The 22,887-nt window shown below is 47.4% G+C and overlaps 1 protein-coding gene across 4 annotated transcripts in view; it reads right to left on the minus strand.

The window, feature by feature from the left end:
- Positions 1–22,887, minus strand: part of ATP9A (ATPase phospholipid transporting 9A (putative)) — a 162,204-nt gene that overhangs the window by 134,606 nt on the left and 4,711 nt on the right. The window contains exon 1 of one of the 4 annotated variants that reach the window (XM_064382529.1): positions 18,150–18,169. The exons of the other annotated variants lie outside the window; for them this stretch is intronic. Coding sequence (XP_064238599.1) covers positions 18,150–18,154 — 5 coding nt within the window. The 5' untranslated portion in view covers positions 18,155–18,169. Of the gene's footprint in view, positions 1–18,149; positions 18,170–22,887 lie in introns of those variants that run through there. 4 annotated transcript variants of the gene reach the window in all.

Consider the following 22,887-nt stretch of genomic DNA (forward strand, 5'->3'; position numbering starts at 1 on the left):
GGAAGTGGAATCCAGGCAGGTGGAACTGCAAAGGCAAAGATCCAGGGGTGGGAAGCAGCCTGGCGCTCACGAAGCCTGCAAAGGCGGCTGGCTGCAGCAGAAATGCTCTCATCACAGGGGAGAAGACAAAGGACAAGGAAAGAGGAAACGGGGGGCAGACAACACAGCGCTTTGTCGCCAGGGCAAGGACTCTAGATGTTGCTGCAGACACAGTGGGGATCATGTGAAGGTTACGAGCAGGAGAGTGGCATGATCTAATTTATGGTTTTAAAAGGTCTCCCAGGCCACTAGTCAGAGAAAACACTGCAGTGAGCAAGAGCTGAAGCAGATAATGCTATACAGGCTTTCTTTTTACGGGAATGAAATGTTCTAACATTGCAGTGATAGCTCCACAACTCTACAAATATACTAAAACTTGCTGAATTGTACACTTTCCACAGGTGGATTATCAGGTATGTGAGTTACCGCTCAATAAAACCGTCATATTAACAACAACAACAAAAGTGGAAACAGGAATTATTTACGAGGCTGCTGCCATCATCCAGGCAAGAATATACAGTGGTCCAGGCGGGGAGTGAGGCATAGGGTGCCACGGCACAGACTCTCAATATATTATGGATGTAGAAATGCACAATCTCTAAACTGTCAACAATGATCAAGAAATGCACTGTCCCATTTAATGTCCACAACAATCCTACAAGAAACACACACCACCCCTATTGTTACAGTGGATAAAGGGAGCCCCAGAGGACTTGCTGGCTTGCCCAAGATCATGTGCTACATCCGCTCTCTGTCCTACGGAGGGGCGGAAGCAGGGATGGAGCCCAGGCCTGTCTGATCCAGACCCTGGGCTAGGAGCTCTGATCCTGCACCACCATGAACAGCCTCATCTGCACAATTCTTTCACGGCACTACTTTTTTCCCAGTCGCTCAGTTCATAAATGGGAAGGCTCTCTGGGGACCATCAAGAGTGACCGTTCTGTCCACGCAGGAGCTCTCTTGCCCCATACCCATTCACCTTTGAACCACTTATCAGTGTATTCTCTCAGTGCCAACGTCACGCCTGATTACCTGCTCTGCCACAATGGACAGAGTTCCTTTACGCTACTCTCCCTTATGAATTATTCCCTTTGCTAATTACATAGGTTTTTCTTTTCTTTTTTTTTTTTTGAGACAGAGTCTCACTCTGTCGCCCAGGCTGGAGCGCAGTGCCGAGATCTCAGCTCACTACAACCTCCGCCTCCCGGGTTCCAGCAATTATCCTGCCTCCGCCTCCTGAGTAACTGGTACTACAGGCATGCACCACCACGCCTGGCTCATTTTTTATATTTTTAGTAGAGACAGGGCATTACCGTGTTAGCTAGGATGGTCTCAATCTCCTGACCTCACGATCCTTCTGCTTCAGCCTCCCAAAATGCTGGGATTACAGGCGTGAGCTACCGTGCCCGGCCTTAATTACAAAGATTATCAATCTACCATGTCACTCTTTGCACACATGGGGGACCCAATGTCTGTACAGACATTCAGCCTTACCAAAAGTAAGTATTCCCAGTTGGACTAAGAAGTGTATTCACAGAAAAAGAATACAAAAGATACCATTCACAGCATTGTTGCTGGGAAGTGAAAAAAGCTATTAGATGAAGTCACTTGTACTTTTTGCTGTACTCACTTCTGTGTATGCTAATTTCTTATAAGCATGTATTACTTTTCAATATTGATTTTAAAGATTATGTTAACTAAGCAAAAAACTAAGCAGAGGTACTGTGGTGCTGAGCTTTGAGCTTATATGCCTCAAGGACTCATACTAGTGGATACAAAATCAAACACCTCCAGGGGACAGGAAGGTAAAATAAGTAAGCAAAAGAGCCAGGCGTGGTGGTGCAGAGCCATATCCCATCTATACGCTATGCCCTATATCCTAAGCATCTACAGTCCCAGATACCCAGGAGGCTGAACTGGGAGAATCACTTCAGCCCAGGAGTTTAAATCCAATCTGGGCAACATAGCAATATTCATTCAGTCTCTAAAAAAAAAATTTTATATATTCAAAAACATATATTTTTTTTTTTGAGACAGTCTTGCTCTCTTGCCTAGGCTGGAGTGCACTGGTGAAATCCTGGCTCACTGCAACCTCCGCCTCCCAGGTTCAAACAATTTGAACCATTGTGATGGGATGACTTACCACCATGCCCAGCTAATTTTTTTGTATTTTCAGTAGAGACAGGGTTTCACCATGTTGGTCAGGCTGGTCTCAAACTCCTGGCCTGAAGTGATCTACCCGCCTCAGCCTCCCAAAGTACTGGGATTACAGGCATAAGCCATGGCACCCAGCCTAAAAAAATTTTTATTTTTACTTACTTTTTTTTTTTTTTTTTTGAGACAGAATCTCACTTCATCACCAGGCTGGAGTACAGTGGTGCAATCACGGCTCACTGCAACCTCTGCCTCCCAAGGTCAAGCAATTCTCCTGCCTCAGCCTCCTGAGTAGCTGGGATTACAGGCTTGTGCCACCAAACCCAGCTAATTTTTTACATTTTTAGTAGAGATAGGGGTTTTGCCATCTTAGCCAGGATGGTCTCCATCTCCTGACTTTGTGATCCTCCTGCCTTGGCCTCCCACAGTGCTGAGATTACAGGTATGAGCCACCACGCCCGGCCAAAACTTTTTAAAAGGAAGCAAACTGGGCCGGGCATGATGGCTCACGTTTGTAATCTCAGCACTTTGGGTGGGCGGATCACTTGAGGTCAGGAGTTTGAGACCAGCCTGACCAACATGGAGAGACCCCATCTCTACTAAAAATACAAAATTAGCTGAGCATGGTGGCACATGCCTGTAATCCCAGCTATTAGGAAGGCTGAGGTAGGAGAATCGCTTGAACCCAGGAGGAGGAGGTTGCGGTGAGCTAAGATCACGCCACTGCACTCCAGTCTGGGCAACAAGAGCAAAATTAGGTCTCAAAAAAGAAAAAAGTAAATTGAACTGAATATAGATTGTGGCAAGTAGGGAAGCACAAGCTCCATCAAAAGTGTATACCTCTCGACCAGGTGTGGTGGCTCACTCCTGTAATCCCAGCACTTTGGAGGCCAAGGCAGGTGGATCACCAGAGGTCAGGAGTTCAAGACCAGCCTGGCCAACATTGTGAAACCCCATCTCTACTAAAAATATAAAATTTAGCAGGGCATGGTGGTGCATGACACACCTGTAATCCCAGCTACTTGGGAAGCTGAGGCAGGAGAATATCTTGAACCTGGGAGGCAGAGGTTGCAGTGAGTCGAGATCATACCACTGCACTCCAGTGTGGGTGAAATAACAAAACTCTGTCTCAATAAATGAATGAATGAATGAAAAAGAAAGTGTATGCCTCTCTCCTTTACAGTGCTCCAGTGTTAAGCTTTCTCAATAAAGAATGCTGCAGGGAGGCCAGTACAGTGCTTCACACCTGTCATCCCAGCACTTGGGAGGCTGAGGCGGGTGGATCACTTGAGGTCAGGAGTTCAAGACCAGCCTGCCTAACATGGCGAAACCCCATCTCCACTAAAAATACAAAAATTAGCCAGGCCTGGTGGCAGGTGCCTGTAGGTCTGAGTCCCACCTATTTGGGAGGCTGAGACAGGAGAATCTCTTTTTTTTTTTTTTTTGAGACATAGTTTCATTCTTGTTGCCCAGGCTGGAATGCAATGGCACGATCTCAGCTCACCGCAACGTCTGCCTCCCAGGTTCAAGTGATTCTCCTGCCTCAGCCTCCCAAGTAGCTGGGATTACAGGCATGTGCCACCATGCCTGGCTAATTGTGTATTTTTAGTAGACGCAGGGTTTCTCCATGTTGGTCAGGCTGGTCTCGAACTCCTGACCTCAGGTGATCTGCCTGATTCAGCCTTCCAAAGTGCTGGGATTACAGGTGTGATCCACCGTGCCCGGCCTAGGAGAATCTCTTGAACCCAGGAAGCAGAGGTTGCAGTGAGCTGAGATCACGCCACTGTACTCCAGCCTGGGCAACAGAGTGACACTCTGGAGGGACGCATGTGAACCACCAGCTATGACTCACCAGTCCCACTCCCACCTGCATTTGGGAAGGCGGCTTCCCCCTTCCCCACAGGTGCAGACCAGCTCTGGCCCTGCAAGCCCGCCAACTTTCTTGCCATCCAATAGCCTGGACCCCACTGTCCCCAACCAGGTCTGAACCCTGCCTCCAGAGAGGGCCCCTTCCAAGCATGTCCTTTCTTGGGTCTACTCCCTCAGTCCTAGGCTGCCATACAGAGGTCTCTTCTATCCTACACTTACTTTTTATGTATTTTTTATTTTGAGATGGAGTCTCACTCTATCTCCCAGGCTGGAGTGCAGTGGCGTGATCTCAGCTCACTGCAACCTTCGCCTCCGAGGTTCAAGCAATTCTATGCCTCAGCCTCCCAAGTAGCTGGGATTACAGGCTCCCACAACCACACCCGGCTAACTTTTGTATTTTTGGTAGAGACAGGGTTTCATCATGTTGGTCAAGCAGATCTTGAACTCCTGACCTTGTGATCCACATGCCTCAGCCTCCCAAAGTGTTGAGATTACAGGAGTGATCCACACCGACCAGACTTTTTTTTTTTTTTTTTGGAGACAGAGTCTAGCTCTGTCACCCAGGCTGGAGTGCAGTACACAATCTTGGCTCACCAAAACCTCCACCTTCCAGCATTGAAGCAATTCTCCTGCCTCAGTCTCCCGAGTAGCTGGGATTATAGGCGCCCACCACCATGCCCAGTTAATTTTTGTATTTTTTAGTAGAGACAGGGTTTCACTGTGTTGGCCAGGCTGGTCTCGAACTCCTGCCCTCATAATCTGCCCACATCAGCCTCCCAAAGTGCTAGGATTACAAGCAGGGGCCACCGCACCCAGCATTTTTTTTTTTTTTTTTTGAGACAGACTCTCACTCTGTCGCCCAGGCTGGAACGCAGTGGTGTTATCTCAGCTCACTGCAACTTCTGCCTCCTGGGTTTAAGCCTCAGCCTCCTGAGTAGCGAGATTACAGGTGCCCACCACCATGCCTGGTTAATTTTTGTACTTTTAGTAGAGATGGGGTTTCACCATGTTGGCCAGGCTGGTCCTGAACTCCTGACTGCAAGTGATCCACCCACCTCAACCTCCCAAAATGCTGGTATTACAGGCATGAGCCACCCTGCACCCGACCCGCTTACTCGTTAATCATGGTTTTAAAAGTCAATTTCCTCCATCTTCTTTCCACTGGTTTAGCTGAGCCCAATCCCATCTCTGAATTTCAGGTATGATGAGCGCAGCCTCCAGGCTTAGCCAGGGAGATGTTCTGTACACAGTGACTGGCTTGAGAACGGACAGTGAGACCCCTGGCTGGGATTTTGCTAAAAATACTCAGAAAGACGTGTTCTTCTCCCTGGGGTTGCTAAGATAGCAGAAAACATGCCTGGGCAGGGGACAGACGCCCTGTTCCCGTTTAGGGACTAATCAGCCTGAAAATGAAGCCCACAGGAGGACAGCAGAGAGGAGAAGTTTCTGATAACCTCAGGGAAACACAAAGATGCACCCACCCCTGGACTTGCAGCCTCAGAGTCAATAAAATGGCTTCTGTTGTATTTTACTTTACTCAAGCCAATTTACTTCATTTTATTATTATTTATTTAGAGACAGAGTCTCGCTCCGTCACCCAGGCTGGAGTGCAGTGGCACGATCTCGGCTCACTGCAAGCTCCGCCTCCCGGGTTCATACTATTCTCCTGCCTCAGCCTCCTGAGTACCTGGGATTACAGGCACGTGACACCACGTCCGGCTAATTTTTTGTATTTTTAGCAAAGACCGGTTTTCACTGTGTTAGCCAGGATGGTCTTGATCTCCTGACTTCATGATCCTCCCACCTCGGCCTCCCAAAGTGCTGGGATTACAGGCGTGAGCCACCGAGCCCGGCCATACTGACTTCTTTACAGTTGTGCTGTCCAGTTCACCTTAGTGGCCTCTCCACATGTGGCTATTTTAAGTTTCAATTAATTAAAATAACCCAAGTCCTCCTTTTCCCCTAGGCACAATGAATGCTCCGTAGCTATATGTGACCACTAAATATGAACTAGACTGTGCGGACACAGAACGTTCCATCACGGCTGAGAGTTCTACTGGGCAACACCGCTGGACAGCATCCCTTTCGAGACAACTCCTCCCACCTTACTCTTGAACTGATGTCAGTGCCAAAGACGCACAGGTGAACGTTAGCAGGTGGACCTCACAACAGAGGGAAACTTGCCTCAACAGAGTTTCCAAACTTCAGCCATTTTCACGCACACACGGGATTTCTATGATCTCCAAATAACTCTACCTTCTACCTACACGATTTTGTCTAAATGTGATTGCCTTACATCAGTTCTCAACTAGAAGCAGTTTTGCACCCCTAGGGTGGGTATCTGGCAATATCTGGAGACACTGTTAGTCATCACAACTCCAAGACACTACTCTCATCTGGTGAATGGAGGCAGCCAGGGATGCTGAGAGATACCTTACGATGCACAGACAACCTCTACAGCAGAGAAGTATCCGGCCCTAAATGCCACGTGTGCCCAGTTGAGAACTCCTGCTCTAGGTTTTATAATAAACTATTTGTTTTAAATGGATTCATACCATTCACATAAATGTATTTTAAATGATAACCTCTGGCCAAGCACAGCTCACAGCTCACATCTGTAATCCCAACACTTTGGGAGGCCAAGGCAGAAAGATGACTTGAGTTCGGGAGTTGGAAACCATCCTGAGCAACATGGTGAGATCTCATCTCTACAAAAATTCAAAAATAATTAGCCAGGCATGTTGGCACATGCCTATAGTCCCAGCTACTTGAGAGGCTAAGGAGGGAAGATTGCTTGAGCCCGGGAAGTTGAGGTTGCAGTGAGCCCTGATCATGCGGCTGTACTCCAGTCTTGGGGACACAGCAAGATGCTGTCTCAAAAAAATTAAAAAAAAGATAACCTCATACCATTACCATAGCTAGAAACTAGTATCATTTGCCATAAATAGAAGATAAATAACAAAACCAGCACAATGAAAAGCAAACTGTGTCACTCCACTCCAGCTGGCTGCTGCAGCTGGCAGTGCCTCTGAGCCCAAAGCCTACCCTTCTGCTGCTCCTTCTTTCTTCTTCCCTTTTTCTTTTTTTTTTTTTTTTGGAGATGGAGTCTCACTCTGCCGCCCAGGCTGGAGTGCAGTGCCGCCATCTCAGCTCACTGCAACCTCCACCTCCCAGGTTCAAGCAATTCTCGTGCCTCAGCCTCCCAAGTAGCTGGGATTACAGGTGTGCACTACCATGCCCGCCTAATTTTTTATTTTTAGTAGAGACAGAGTTTCAGCATGTTGGCCAGGCTGGTCTCAAATGCCTGACCTAAAGTGATCCACCCACCTCGGCCTCCCAAAGTGCTGGGATTACAGGGATGAGCTGTTGCACCTGGCCCCTCCTTTCTTTACTGCTGAGAAGTTAGCAAGCATCTAGAGTTAAAAAGTGGGCCCTTGGGGCTGGGCGTGGTAGCTCACGCCTGTAATCCAAGCACTTTGGAGGCCAAGGCGGGCAGATCACCTGAGGTCAGGAGTTCAAGACTAGCCTAACCAACATGGTGAAATCCCGTCTTAAAATAAATAAATAAATAAATAAAGTGGGCCCTTGGACGTCTGTAATTCCAGAACTTTGGGAGGCCAAGGTGAGTGGATCACGAGGTCAGGAGATCAAGACCATCCTGGCCAACCTGGTAAAACCCTATCTCTACTAAAAATACAAAAATTAGCTGGGAGTGGCGGCACCTGCCTGTAATCTCAGCTACTCAAGAGGCTGAGGCGGGAGAATTGCTTGAACCTGGAAGGTGGAGGCTGCAGTGAGCCAAGAATGTGTCACTGCACTCCAGCCTGGCGACAGAGCGAGACTGTTTGTCTCAAGAAAAAAAAAAAAAATGGGCCCTGACAGGACTGTAAATATTGAAGGGAAATTGAAAAATAAATAAGCATCTTGCTGAATGTCTCAATGTGACTCAGCTCCTGCCCATGAATTACTTAAATTTATCACTGCAGCACCCAGTACCACTGCCTGCCCGACATTTTGGAACTGTTGTTCCACAGTCGAAACCTTGAGCTTGGTGGCACATTTACTACAAGTGACCAAATTCCCCCACATCTGTCCAAACAAGAGAGGTGGCAGCCAGGCTCCCTACTGAGGAGTGGCTTTACACACGCAGCTCCCTCTTCCCCAGGAAACTGCAGCCACACCCTGCCAGTCTCGTGGATGGACTCCAGCTCCCCGGAGCCCCAGGGTCCAGAGGAGCAGCTGCCCAAAGCTGTGTTGTAGCAGCTGTCACCTTGGTATTATAGATGCTGCTGTTGTTCCTTAACACCAAACTGAAACTGGACCATCTGACACCCGCCGCGACAAAGAAACTTCCATCCTACATTCCAGACAGGCTGGGAGATGGGCTGCAAGACCGAATCCTTTAAGAGTTAAGAAATTAGGCTGGGTGCAATGGCTCAGGCCTGTAATCCCAGCACTTTGGGAGGTGGGTGGATCGCAAGATCAAGAGATCAAGATCATCCTGGCCAACATGGTACAACCCCATTTCCACTAAAAATACAAAAATTAGCTGGGTGTGGTGGCACATGGCTGTAGTCCCAGCTACTCGGGAGGCTGAGGCAGGAGAATCGCTTGAACCAGGAGGCGGAGGTTGCAGTGAGCCAAGATCGCGCCACTGCACTCCAGTCTGGTGATAGAGCAAGACTCTATCTCAAAAAGAAAGAAGGAAAGAAAGAAATTAATGAAGATTCTGAAACAGAAACCACAGACAGAAGCTGCAGTTTCACAAGAGCTGGACCAAGCGGGCTGGAGTAAGGAACCTAGATGTGAAGCCATACAGACCTGGGTGCAAATCTCAGCCTTGTTCTATGCAGCTACTCATCTTTTTTTTCTCTTTTCTTCACTTTTTTTTTTTTTTGAGATAGAGTGTCGCTCTGTCGCTAGGCTGGAATGCAGTGGCACAATCTCGGCTCACTGCAACCTCCGCCTGGGTTCAAGCGATTCGCCTGCCTCTCAGCCTCCCGAGTAGCTGGGACTACAGGCATGCACCACCATGCCCAGCTAATTTTTGTATTTTTAGCAGAGATGGGGTTTCACCATGTTGGCCAGGATGGTCTCGAACTTTTTTTTTTTTTTTTGGAACTTTTTTTTTTTTAGAGACAGGGTCTTGCTCTGTTCCCCAGGCTGGAGTGCAGTGGTTATTCACAGGCGTGATCCCACTACTGATCAGCATGGGAGTTTTGACCTACTCTGTTTCCGACCTGGGCTGGTTCACCCCTCCTTAGGCAACCTGGTGGTCCCCCGCTCCCGGAAGGTCACCAAATTGATGCCGAACTTAGTGCAGACACCCAATCGGCATAGCACACTACAGCCCAGAACTCCTGGACTCAAGCAATCCTCCAGCCTCAGCCTCTTGAGTAGCTGGGACCACAGGCACGCACCACCACGCCCAGCAGGTCTCGATCTCTTAACCTCATGACTCGCCCTCCTCAGCCTCCCCAAAGTGCTGGGATTACAGGTGTGAGCCACTGAGCCCGGCCCTGGACTACCCAGCTTTGATTCCCACTTTTTTTTTTTTTTTTTTGAGACGGAGTTTCGCTCTTGTTACCCAGGCTGGAGTGCAATGGCACGATCTCGGCTCACCGCAACCTCCGCCTCCTGGGTTCAAGCAATTCTCCTGCTTCAGCCTCCCGAGTAGCTGGGACTACAGGTGCGCACCACCATGCCCAGCTAATTTTTGTATTTTTAGTAGAGACGGGGTTTCACCATGTTGACCAGGATGGTCTCGATCTCTTGACCTCGTGATCCACCCGCCTCAGCCTCCCAAAGTGCTGGGATTATAGGCATGAGCCACCGCGCCTGGCGATTCCCACTTTTTCTACCAGAAGAATGACAGTAAGACCCGCTTTGCTGAATTACTTTGAGGATTGGACATTTTATATATAAAGGACATAGGACAGTGCCTAGCACATAACAGGCCTTCAGTTTATAATAGATATTCTTGGCCGGGCATGATGGCTCATGCCTGTAATCCCAGCACTTTGGGAGGCCAAGGTAGCGGATCACTTAAGGTCAGGAGTTCCAGATCAACCTGGCCAACACGGTGAAACTCCATCTCTACTAAAAATACAGAAATTAGCCAAGCATGGCAGAGCATGCCTGTAGTCCCAGCTACTTGGGAGGCTGAGGCAGAGAACTGCCTGAACCCAGGAGGCGGAGGGTGCAATGAGCCAAGATTGTGCCACTACACTCCAGCCTGATGACAAGAGCAAAACTCCGTCTCAAAAATAAATAAATAAATATAAATAATAGACATTCTTAAGACCAGGCACAGTGCGTCATGCCTGTAATCCCAGCACTTTGGGAGACTGAGGCAGGCAGATCGCTTGAGGTCAGGAGTTCAAGATCGGCCTGGGCAACATATCAAAACCCCACCTCTACTAAAAATACAAAAATTAACCGGCTGTGGCGGCACACACCTGTAGCCCCAGCTACTGGGGAAGCTGAAACAGGAGAATTGCCTAAACCGAAGAGGTGGAGGTTGCAGTGAGCCAAGATTCTGCCACTGCACTCCAGCCTGAGTGACAGAGTTAAGACTGCATCTTAAAAAAAAAAAAAAAGATATTCTTTCTCTTAAGCTATTTTTCCAGATAAAAAAGGAAAACATGAAATAACTTTCTCACCTGTTGATAACAATAGCCATTCAACTAGGTTAAAGTGTAAGTTTAGAAATGCTTCGTGCTTTTCTTAAAAGCACTTAAAAGTATAAGTTTACAATGCTGCATGCTTAGACCATTTATTTAACTATTTTTTAATTTAATTTATTTTTTTGAGACAGGGTCTCACTCTGTCACCCAGGCTGGAGTGCTGTGGTCCAATTTTGATTCACTGTAACCTCCACCTCCCAGGCTCAAGTGATCCTCCCACCTCAGCCTCCCGAGTAACTGGGACTACAGGCCCGCACCACCATGCCTAATTTTGTATTTTTAATAGAGATAGGGTTTCTGCATGTTGGCCAGGCTGGTCTCAAACTCCTGACCTCAGGTGCTCCACCCACCTCAGCTTCCCAAAGTGCTGGGATTATAGGCGTGAGCCACCTCGCCCAGCCTAGACCATTTATATAAAGGAAAACCAAAATGGATTTTCTTAGTACTTGACTCTATGACAAATAAAGGTTTTAACAATAGATAGTCTGCTGACCAGATGTGCGATGGTTTCATAAAATCTGGCTGAAATGCAAGGGAAAAGCAAATATTAGATTAGCAGAGCCAAGGGAACAATGTTTCTGAAAAAGGTAACAAATGTAACAGGGAGCTGGCCTCCACAGAAACCATCATCTCTGCTGGGAGTTCCCTACAATCAGTAAGCACTGTGCAAATATTTGCTGAATTGCCTGCATGACACACCAACCTTTCAGGAAGCTAGAGTCCAGGAAACAACAGTCTCAGGACTGACGCTGTGCTAATCCAGGAAGAACATAAAGAAAAATTAAAAGCAGCCCGGCATGGTGGCTTATCCTATAATCCCGGCACTCTGGGAGGCTGAGGTAGGCGGATCACTTGAGGTCAGGAGTTCAAGACCAGCCTGGCCAACATGATGAAGGCTTATCTCTACTAAAAATACAAAAATTAGCTGGGTACGGTGGCAGGTGCCTGTAGTCCTAGCTACTGGGGAGACTGAGGCAGGAGAATCATTTGAACCCAGGAGATGGAGGTGGTAGTGAGGCAATATTCTACCACTGTACTCCAGCCTGGTGACAGAGTGAGACCCTGTCTCAAAAAAAAAAAAAAAAATTAAAAGCAGTATGAATTAAATAGTCTACAGCAGTGGTTCTCAACAGCAGGGTGGGGTGATTTTGCCCCCTGGGGACACCTGGCAACGTCTAGGGATGTGTTTGATTGTCACACTGCAGGGAAGTGGGGTGCTACTGGCACATAGTGGGCAGAGGCCAGGGATGCTGCTGAACATCCTATAATGCCCAGGAGAGCCCCCACCAGACACAGTCATCTGGCCCCAAATGTCAACAGTCCGGAGGTGGAGAACGTTGCCCTGGGCAGCACTGCCCACTAGGTTTCTGTGATGATGGAACCATTCCAAAGTGCACCATCCAACACAGTAGCCACCAGGCTGCTGAGTACCCAAAATGTGACATTCAAAGTTTATTTAAATACCCAAAGGAATATAAATCATTCTACCATAAAGACACAAGCATGTAAGTGTTCACTGCAGCACTATTCACAAAGCAAAGACATGGAATCAACCTAAGTGCCCATCAATGACAGACTGGATAAAGAAGATACGGTGCATATACACGTGGAATACTATGCAGCCATAAAAAAGAACAAGATCATGTCTTTTGTGGGAACATGGATGGAGCTGGAGGATATTATCCTTAGCACATTAACACAGCAAAAGCAAGCCAAATGCCACATGTTCTCACTTACAAGTAGGAGCTAAGTGATAAGAACTTACAAGTGGGCCGGCCGGGGTGGCTCACATCTATAATCCCAACACTTTTGGGAGGCCGAGGAAGGCGGATCACCTGAGGTCAGGAGGTTGAAACCAGACTGACTAACATGGTGAAACTCTGTCTCTACTAAAAATACAGAATTAGCCAGGCGTGGTGGCACATGCCTGTAATCCCAGCTACTAGGGAGGCTGAAGCAGGAGAACTGCTTTAACCTGGGAGTCAGAGGTTGCAGTGAGCCGAGATCGCGCCACTGCACTCCAGCCTGGGCAACAAGAGTGAAACTCTCTGCCTTAAAAAATAAAATAAAAGAAGAAGAACTTACAAAGAAGGGAACAACAGACAGTGGAGTCTATCTGTAGGTAGAAGGTGGAAGGAGGGAGAAGAGCAGAAAACGTAACTATTGGGCACTGGGTGATGAAACGGGTCTGTAGAGCAAACCCCTGTGACATGAGTCTACCAGTGTAACAAACCTTCACATGTACCCCTGAACCTAAAATAAGAGTTTAAAATTTTTTGTTTCTTTCACTTAATTGATTTCAATAGCCATGTGGTACCATAACGGACAACAGTAGTTAGAGGGCAGTTAAGAGCGGAAGGAGGCCGGGTGCAGTGGCTCACGTGTGTAAATCCTAGAACTTTGGGAGGCTGGGGCGGGCGGATCACCTGAGGTCAGGAGTTCAAGACCAGTCTGGCCAACACAGGAAAACCCCGTCTCCACTACAAATACAAAAATTAGTCGGGCGTGGTGGCACATGCCTGTAATCCCAGCTACTCGAGAGGCTGAGGCAGGAGAATCGCTTGACCAGGAGGCGGAGGTTGCAGTGAGCTCAGGCTGCACCACTGGCACTCCAGCCTGGGTGACAGAGTGAGACTTCATCTCAAAAAAAAACAAGAAGAAAAAAAAGGGAGTGAGAGGAAAGGTATGAAGGGAAACTTGCTCTTCCTTCTAAATATGTCTAAGGGCTGTTTTTTTGTTAGTTTTGAACTAGGTGAATATAAAACCTAAGTCAGGAAGGATGCAAAGAAAGAGGCGAATTCTCAAGTGTGAACATATCTCTGCCACAGAAACGCTACTGGCTGGAGGAGAACTGGGAATATATCAACCACCTCATGAGAAAAGCCAAGTCAGTGTGGCAGCTTCTCTTTAAATGGAAAGCTCAGGTCCTCTGACTCGGCAAGTCCCCCCAGAGGGAGGTGGGGAGCGTCTTACACAAATACTGGTTCTAGTGAGCAATGGGAGATGCGCAAGGATGTTCGCAGCAGCAGCAGGGAGGGTGATGCCTGGAAACGGAGGTGGCACCCCCTGTGCAATGGATCTGTAGCAACTGGAGGTAGACATATACACAATGGCAGGGCAAGATCCAGGTGGTTAAGTGGGAAGGAAAAAAGAAGGTAAGAAATATGGAATTTATTGTTTTGTATCTTAATACAAAAATATGTGTTAATATAAGCCTAGGAAAAAGCACTGAGAAACAAATACCTCCTCCGCCCCATGACTGTTACCACGGGTGCTCCCAGGGGATGGGTAGTCAGGGATGGTGGGATTGTTGCCTTTCCCTGTTTCTCTGGCCCTAAGTCTTTCCCTATGGGTATCTTGCTATTCAGCAGGCCTGACTCCTCTTATAGAAATATGACTCGCATTGGGCGGCTCACACCTGTAATCCCAGCACTTTGGGAGGCCAAGGAGGGTGGATCACAAGGTCAGGAGATCGAGACCATCCTGGCTAACACGGTGAAACCCTGTCTCTACTAAAATACAAAAAATTAGCTGGGCATGGTGGCCAGCGCCTGTAGTTCCCGCTACTCAGGAGGCTGAGGCAGGAGAATCGCTTGAACCCAGGAGGCGAAGGTTGCAGTGAGCCAAGATCGCGCCACTATACTCCAGCCTCAGCAACAGAGTGAGACTCTGTCTCAAACAAACAAACAAACAAACAAAAAGGCCAGGTGTGGTGGCTCACGCCTGAAATCCTAGCACTTTGGGAGGCTGACGTGGGCAGATCATGAGGTCAGGAGTTCAAGACCAGCCTGATCAACACGGTGAAACTCTGTCTCTACTAAAAATACAAAAATTAGCCAGGTGTGGTGGCGTGCACCTGTAACCCCAGCTACTCGGGAGGCTGAGGGCAGAAGAATTGCTTGAACCCAGGAGGCAGAGGTTGCAGTAAGCCAAGATCACACCACTGTCTTCCAGCCTGGGCGACAGAGTGAAGCTCCATCTCAAAAAAAAAAAAAAAAAGGAAGTATGACTCACGTGTCCCAGTCCCACAGTGATCCAACAGCTGTCACACTCAAAAAGGCTCTCACCTTCTCACCTTTCCATCTCTGCTATCCCATTATCAAGCACGCTCCTGCAGCCAAGGTGGGCATGACTGGAACCCGATGCTCTCATCCTTCCCCACCATTCCACTTTTATCAAACTAACCAACTTCTCTGTAAGACCCACTCACACCAGACATCCTCCTGCAAGCCTGTCCCTTCATCTTCTATTTATCCTCCCAAACCCAACTCTATGCTCTTCACAAAGAGAGGAGGAGGCAACTCTGAGCTCTTTAGATTTAACTGGTCTGTTTCTCTGTAAACCAGGACTGGCAAACTCAAACCTACAGGGGTCCAGCAAGCCACATAAAAGAATAAGTAGGCCAGGTACAGTGGCTCACGCCTGTAATCCCAACACTTTGGAAAGCTGAGTCAGGAAGATCACTTACCACCAGGAATGTGAGACCAGCTTGGGCTACATAGTGAGATCCCATCTCTATTTTTTAAAAATGAACGAAGAAGAAAAAGAAGGAAGAAGAAAAAGAAGGAGGTGGAGGATGAAGGAAGAGAGTAGGAGGAGGAGGAGAAAGAAAAGAGAAGAAGAAAAAAAAATGAATGAAAATAAACACACAGTCGAGTGGGACGGGGCACACCTCCAGTCCAGCTCCTACACAAGCCTAGACCATCTGATTCCTCAAGACAAAGACATCTGAAGAGCAAATGCTCTGGTTTTTTTTCTTTCTTCCTGTTTTTTGAGATGGAGTTTCACTCTTGTTGCCCAGGCTGGAGTGCAATGGTGTGATCTCAGCTCACAGCAACCTCCGCCTCCCAGCTTCAAGGGATGCTCCTGCCTCAGCCTCCTGAGTAGCCAGGACTACAGTCGTGTTCACCATGCCCAGCTAATTTTTGTATTTTTAGTAGAAACAGGGTTTCACCACATTGGTCAGGCTGGTCTCAAACTCCTGACCTTGTGATCTGCCTGCCTCAGCCTCAGCCTCAGCCTCCCAAAGTGCTGGGACTACAGGCGTGAGCCACTGCCCCCGGCCAGAATGTATTTTTCTTTTCAAGTTTTTTTTTTTTTTTTTTTTTTTTTTTTTTTTTTTTTTTTGAGACGGAGTTTCGCTCTTGTTACCCAGGCTGGAGTGCAATGGCGCGATCTCGGCTCACCGCAACCTCCGCCTCCTGGGTTCAGGCAATTCTCCTGCCTCAGCCTCCTGAGTAGCTGGGATTACAGGCACGCACCACCATGCCCAGCTAATTTTTTGTATTAGTAGAGACGGGGTTTCACCATGTTGACCAGGATGGTCTCGATCTCTTGACCTCGTGATCCACCCGCCTCGGCCTCCCAAAGTGCTGGGATTACAGGCTTGAGCCACCGCGCCCGGCCCTTCTTTTCAAGTTTTAATCAAAGCTTGTATATAAGATCACTTTATTCCTGCATCTTCTCAACTGTTTCTTCCTTGTGTTTGCCCTTTTCCTTTCCTACCTGGTGAGATTTGGCTTCTGTTCAAGGATCTTCTTATGGTCCTTGTCCAGTTTAGCCTAGTGATAACCCCCTTGCTGGGTGAATGCCTACGTGGACACTGTGCCATTAGCCTTTTCCTGCTGCACCTGGTCAATGTAGACAACGTATTTCCTCCTGTAAACCTGGACTACTTTGCCAATTTGCTGACCTTTATAGTGTCCTCGTACAACCTGAACTTCATCATCCTTTCGGATGGGCATGGATGGCACGTTGTGTCTGTGTCAGCTCTCTGGAAGGAGGGGAAGACATCATCTTCCTGTGAATGTGGGAGTGCCCTGAAATGCCTTTTGCGGTTCTTGCTTCAGTGGGAAGTCACAAAGGGATTAAACTTCACATTTTGGCCGCTCCTGCTTCGGTGATGGCCAAAAAAGGGAAGAGAACTACATGCTGCCGGCCAAAAGCGGTGGCTCACGCCTGTAATCCCAGCACTTTGGGAGGCCGAGGTGGGCGGATCACAAGGTCAGGAGTTTGAGACCAGCCTGACCAACATGGAGAAACCCTGTTTCTACTAAAAATACAAAAGTTAGCCGGGCGTGGTGGCAGGCACCTGTAATCCCAGCTACTCAGGAAGCTAAGGCAGGAGAATCATCTGAACTCAGGAGGCGGAGGTTGCAGTGAGCTGAGATCATGCCACTGCACTCCAGCCTGGGTGACAGAGCAAGACTCTGTCTCAAAAAAAAAAAAAAAAAAAAGAACTACACGCTGCTTCTGATTCTGTTTACCAGAATGTATTGCTAAGTGAAAAAAAAAAATGTACTGTGTAGGGCATAATAATTGAATAAAAAAGAAAAATCTGTCTATCTGTATAAAGGTACATATGCTTTTTTTGATAAATGCTTAAAAATTTCTGGAACAACACATTAGAAACTGATGAGACTGCTGGCTGGGTAAGGGTGCAGGGTAGCTGACTAGAGAGAGTGGGAGGGAAGCTAACTTTGCAACGGCTACACCTCTGCGCCTCTTAAGTATCAAACCACGTGACTCTGACTCAGTACACTTTTTTCTAATTTAAAAATGAAATAGGCCAGGCGCAGTGGCTCACACCTATAATCCCAACACTTTGGGAGGCCGATGTGGGTGGATCACGAGGTCAAGAGATTGGGATCGAGATCATCCTGGCCAACATGGTGAAACCCCGTCTCTAATAAAAAATAAAAATTAGCCAGGCATTAGTGGTAGGCACCTGTAATCCCAGTTACTTGGGAGGCTGAGGCAGGAGAATCACTTGAGCCCAGGAGGCGGAGGTTGCAGTGAGCCGAGATCACACCACTGCACTCCAGCCTGGGTGACAGAGCAAGACTCCATCTCAAAAATAAATAAAAATAGGCCCGGCACAGTGGCTCTCGCCTGTAATCCCAGAACTTTGGGAGGTTGAGATGGGCAGATCACCTGAGGTCAGGAGTTCGAGACTAGCCTGATCAACATGGCAAAACCCTGTCTCTAACTAAAAAAATACAAAATTAGCCGGGCGTGGTAGTGGGCACCTGTAATCCCAGGTATTTGGGAGGCTGAGGCAGGAGAATCCCTTGAACGCAGGAGGCAGAGGTTGCAGTGAGTCAGGATCGCGCCACTGCACTCTAGCCTAGGAGTTCAAAACGCCATCTCAAAAAAAAAAAAAATTTTAATTAACATTTAAAAAAATAAAAATAAAATAATCAAGCTCACCCTGCTGCCCAAACAGCACACAGCTCTGTCCGCAGCCTCTGATCTTGCCATGAGCTTGCAGGTCAGAGACCAGATACCATTCGTCTCCCCTTGCAGGCCTGGCACAGACAGGAGCTCCGTCACTGAGCATGGGCTGATGACTCACTCTCCTGGCCCTTTCACATGCCCCTGTGCCCAACACTCCCCTCTCACCTCATGCACTTGTGTTTACCCAACACACTCGGTCATGGGTGCTAACGCAGGTCTATCTAGGCCAAGCACCTGGCTGGCAACCCCACACAGCATGGGCCTACGAGATTCCAGAGAACAGAGCAGAATCCGGTGGAAGGCAATTTCCTAGACACCAAAAAAAAACAAGCAAAGACATGAGAAAGTGCTGAGTACGTGTGCCAAGCGCTGTGGCAAAGCCCTCATTCAATTCGAGTTACCTGCCTCGCTCCTCCCAGCCGTCCTACAGTCGGGGCTTCTACCCCTGCCCTCTTGTAGATGAGGACACTGCACCTCAGAGGGTCTTGCAGTCTGTAAGGGACAGAGCCAGGCTGTGAGTCCAGCAGGCTGACCCCGGAGCCAGCCCTCTTAGCCAAAGTTTGGCAATCTCATTTCGTTGTAGAATCTGAGAGCCACCTCTGAATTGTCTAGATGGCGACGTAGGGAGGAATCCAAATGGCAGGAACACAGCAGGGACATACCAAGGGTCCCCACTGGCACTGCCAGGCACACCTGCCTCCTCCCTCCAACCCCGCTATGGCGGCTGGCACTGCTATAGTAGCTTCCGTGAGCAACACACATTGGGGTCTAAGAACTCTACGAATGGCCGGGCACAGTGGCTCAAGCCTGTAATCCCAGCACTTTGGGAGGCCAAGGCAGGCAGATCACAAGGTCAAGAGTTTGAGACTAGCCTGGCAAACATGGTGAAACCCCGTCTCTACTAAAAATATAAAAATTAACCGGGCATGGTGACGAGCGCCTGTAATCCCAGCTACTCAGGAGGCTGACGCACGAGAATCTCTTGAACCTGAGAGGTGGAGGTTGCAGTAAGCCAAGATTGTGCCACCACACTCCAGTCTGGGCAACAGAGCAAGACTCTGTCTCAAAAAAAAAAAAAAAAACCTAAGACATGATGCTGGCACCCAATAAACCAATAGAGTTTAACAAAACTCTTACAAGAAAATCTACTGTGTGTGGCTAGAATGGAAGCCCCATGCTGTCAGGGATTTCTGTTCCATGTGTTGACTGCTATATCCCTAATATTAAACTGCCAGAGACAGAGTCAGTGCTCAGTAAATATTTATAGAGTGAATGAATGGATGAATCAACAGTAGTTATTTTCAGTCTTCATGCTATAAACCTCTGTGAACGTTTCTGTGACTGTGCAGAAATCTGGATGCCCTTTCAAACTGCAGTTTTGAGTGCTTCTTTGTTGATCAGGCTTATCCGATCCCAGACAGGCGACTTCTCAGGCCGGGGGCAGGAGTCAGTGCCTCTCTCCACTTTCTCTTTGTTTGCTTTTGGAGGGCCAGGATTCAGAATGAAAACATTACTCGTGGCCAGGTGCAGTGGCTCATGCCTGTAATCCCAGCAGCTTGGGAAACAGAGGTGGGTCAATCACCTGAGGTTGGGAGTTGGCAACATGGTCAAACGCTATCTCTACTAAAAATACAAAAATAGCCAAATGTGGTGACGCGTGCCTATCATTCCAGCAACTCGGGAGGCTGAGGCAGGAGAATCACTTGAACCCGGGAGAGAGAAGTTTGCGTGAGCTGAGATCACGCCACTGCACTCCAGCCCGGGCAACAGAGTGAGACTCTGTCTCGAAAAAAGAAAAGAAAAAGAAAACATTATTTCTAAAGTGAAAATAAAATACAAATCAACTTATGAGAATATAAGGTACTGGTTAAGTAAATTTGAGATGTCTATTCAAAGAAATATTATGCTGTCTAACAAAATACCTTAGACTAAAGCAAATAATTTAAAATTTTTAAAAAGAAAAAAATTTTTTTAAAAAGAAATATGCTGTCATTTAAAATTTCATTTGCATATGGCAAAACCCCATCTCTACTAAAAATACAAAAACTAGCCCGGCATGGTGGTGTATGCCTGTAGTCCTAGCCACTTGGGAGGCTGAGGCAGGAGAATCACTTGAAACCAGGAGGTAGAGGTTACAGTGAGCCAAGATCACACCACTGCACTCCAGCCTGAGCAACAGAGTGAAACTCCAGCTCAAAACAATCAATCAATAAAATGAAATGTCATTTGCTGATAAGTACACTATAATACACAAAATGCTTTATAGTAAAATGCTAAGTAGAAAAAGTAAAACATAAAAACCTACATGCCACACTGGGTGATATAATGAGATCTCATCTCTATAGAGTATCTAAAAAGTGTGTTGGTACACACTTATGGTCCCAGCTGCTTGGGAAACTAAGGTGGGAGAATCACTTAAGCCCAGGAGGCAGAGGTTACAGTGAGCACTGACTGTGTAACTGCACCCCAGTCTGAGAAAGAGTGAGATCCTGTCTCAAAAAATAAATAAATAAAAACCCATGTGCTACATGCTTCCTACTCATAAAGCAATGTACACACAGAAACAAACAGGAAGAAAACATCATCTGCTAACAGGTTTGTGTTCACTGTGATTGTCTTTGAAGGAAAACTAATGCCAGCATTTCCTTTATCAATTTTCTCTGTTCTCTCTTTTTTTTTGAGATGGAGTCTCGCTCTGTCGCCAGGCACCAGGCTGGAGTGCAGTGGCATGATCTCGGCTCACTGCAACCTCCGCCTCCCGGGTTCAAGCAATTCCCCTGCCTCAGCCTCCCAAGTAGCTGGGACTACAGGCGCCCACCACCACACCCAGCTCATTTTTGTATTTTTAGTAGAGATGGGGTTTTGCCATGTTGGCCAGGATGGTCTCGATCTCTTGACCTCATGATCCTCCTGCTTCAGCTTCCCAAAGTGCTGGGATTACAGGCATGAGCCACTGCGCCTGGCCTTTTTTCTTTTTTTAATGAGACTGAGTCTCGCTCTTTCGCCCAGGCTGGAATACAGTGGCACAATCTTGGCTCACTGCAACCTCTACCTCCCAGGTTCAAGTAATTCTCCTGACTCAGCCTCCCAAGTAGCTGGGATTACAGGCACTTACAACCATGCCCAGCTAACTATTGGTTTTTTGTTTTTTTTTTTCAGTAGAGACAGGGTTTCACCATGTTGGCCAAGCTGGATTCGAACTCCTGACCTCAGGTGATCCACCCACCTCAGCCTCCCAAAGTGTTGACAGGCCTCCCAAGTAGCTGGGACCACAGGCCTGGCTTTTTAAAAAAAATTTATTTATTTATTGTAGAGACAGGGTTTCACTATGTTGTCCAGGCTGCTCTTGAACTCCTGGGCTCAAGCAATTCTCCCGCCTCAGCCTCTTAAAGCGCTGGGACTACAGGTATGAGCCACTGAGCCCAACTGGAATTCTATTACACAATAAAAAGAAACTTCAAAAACTTCATGCTAAATGAAAGCAGCCAGACACAAAAGGCAGCATGTGGTGTGATTCCATTGATACACAATTTCCAGAAAGGGCAAACCTATGGAAACAGAAAGAGGCCCACTGGTTGACTGGGACTGGGGCGAGGACAGGGATGAATCGCAGATGGGCTGAAGAAGACGTTCGGAGGTGATGGAGATGTTCAAAACCCGCGTTGGAGTGACTGTTGTGTAACTCTATACATTTACTTTTTTTTTTAAATCAATGGTTTGTGCACTTTCAATAGATGTATGCTATGTAAATTATACCTCAATAAAGCTGTTTTAAAAAATCATGGTAGACAATGTACCTAAATATTCAGCTCTTCTTTCTCAATCTGATTCATATTCAAAACTTCCTAGTCCCCCAAATCCAAATGCAGCAAGCATCCAAGCACCCTCATCCAATGTGGCCACAAAACGTAGACTGTTACACCGAGGTGAAGCCTTGGGCCACCTGGTATCTAAGCTCCCATCACTGCCACAACATCACACCAGGGCCTCGACATACTTGGATGGAATGCTCTCGATAGTTATTCATTTTCCTGAATTCGATCAGGAAAAAGCAATGAAGTTCATAATACTTCTAAATTTCTCATAAAAGGCCCCCCTCTCAAAGAAGCACGCTGCAGACCCAACAGCAAACCTTCTACAGCACTTAATTATCACCATTAGCTCTAGTAAACACCTAAGGCATACTGAGCACTTACTCTTCTGAACTCTACATGGACTAAACAACTCTATGAGATATATAATTATTGTTATTCCTTTTTTTTTTTTTTTTTGAGACAGTCTCACTCTGCTGCCAGGCTGGAGTGCAGTGGTGTGATCTCAGCTCACTGTAACCTCCGCCTCCCGGGTTCGAGCGATTCTTGTGCCTCAGCCTCCTGAGTAGCTGGGACTACAGGTGCACGCCACCACACCCAGCTATTTTTTTGTATTTTTAGTAGAGACAGGGTTTCACCATGTTGGCCAAGATGGTCTTGATCTCCTGACCTCGAGATCCACCCACCTCAGCCTCCCAAAGTGCTGAGATTCCAGGCATGAGCCACTGCATTATTCGGCATTATTTCCATTTTAAAGATGAATCAACGGAAACTGAGAGAGGTAAAGTTATTTTCCCAAGATCACACAGCTAGTAAGCAGCAGAGCCTAGTGTAAACCCAGCTCCTCGACGGACTCCTGCATCCTGGCTCCTAACAAACAATCCCTGCTGTGTCACCATGAGAGGAACTCCATTCAGCCATTAGCAAAGGACACGATGTCACAAGAGGGTTTCCAGCAACGCAGGTGAAATGCCTTGTTTCCTAACTATATCATTTCAATCGTTTTCTCAACATCAGGATGTGGTAACTTTCTCAAGAGACAAAAGAACTTTGAAGTCAGGGATTCCTCCAGCAAATAAACTGCATGTCTT

Source organism: Aotus nancymaae, unplaced genomic scaffold (genome assembly GCF_030222135.1).
Source record: "Aotus nancymaae isolate 86718 unplaced genomic scaffold, 86718_ANA_hifiasm-v0.15.2.pri h1tg000029l, whole genome shotgun sequence".
Taxonomy (NCBI): Eukaryota; Metazoa; Chordata; class Mammalia; order Primates; family Aotidae; genus Aotus; species Aotus nancymaae.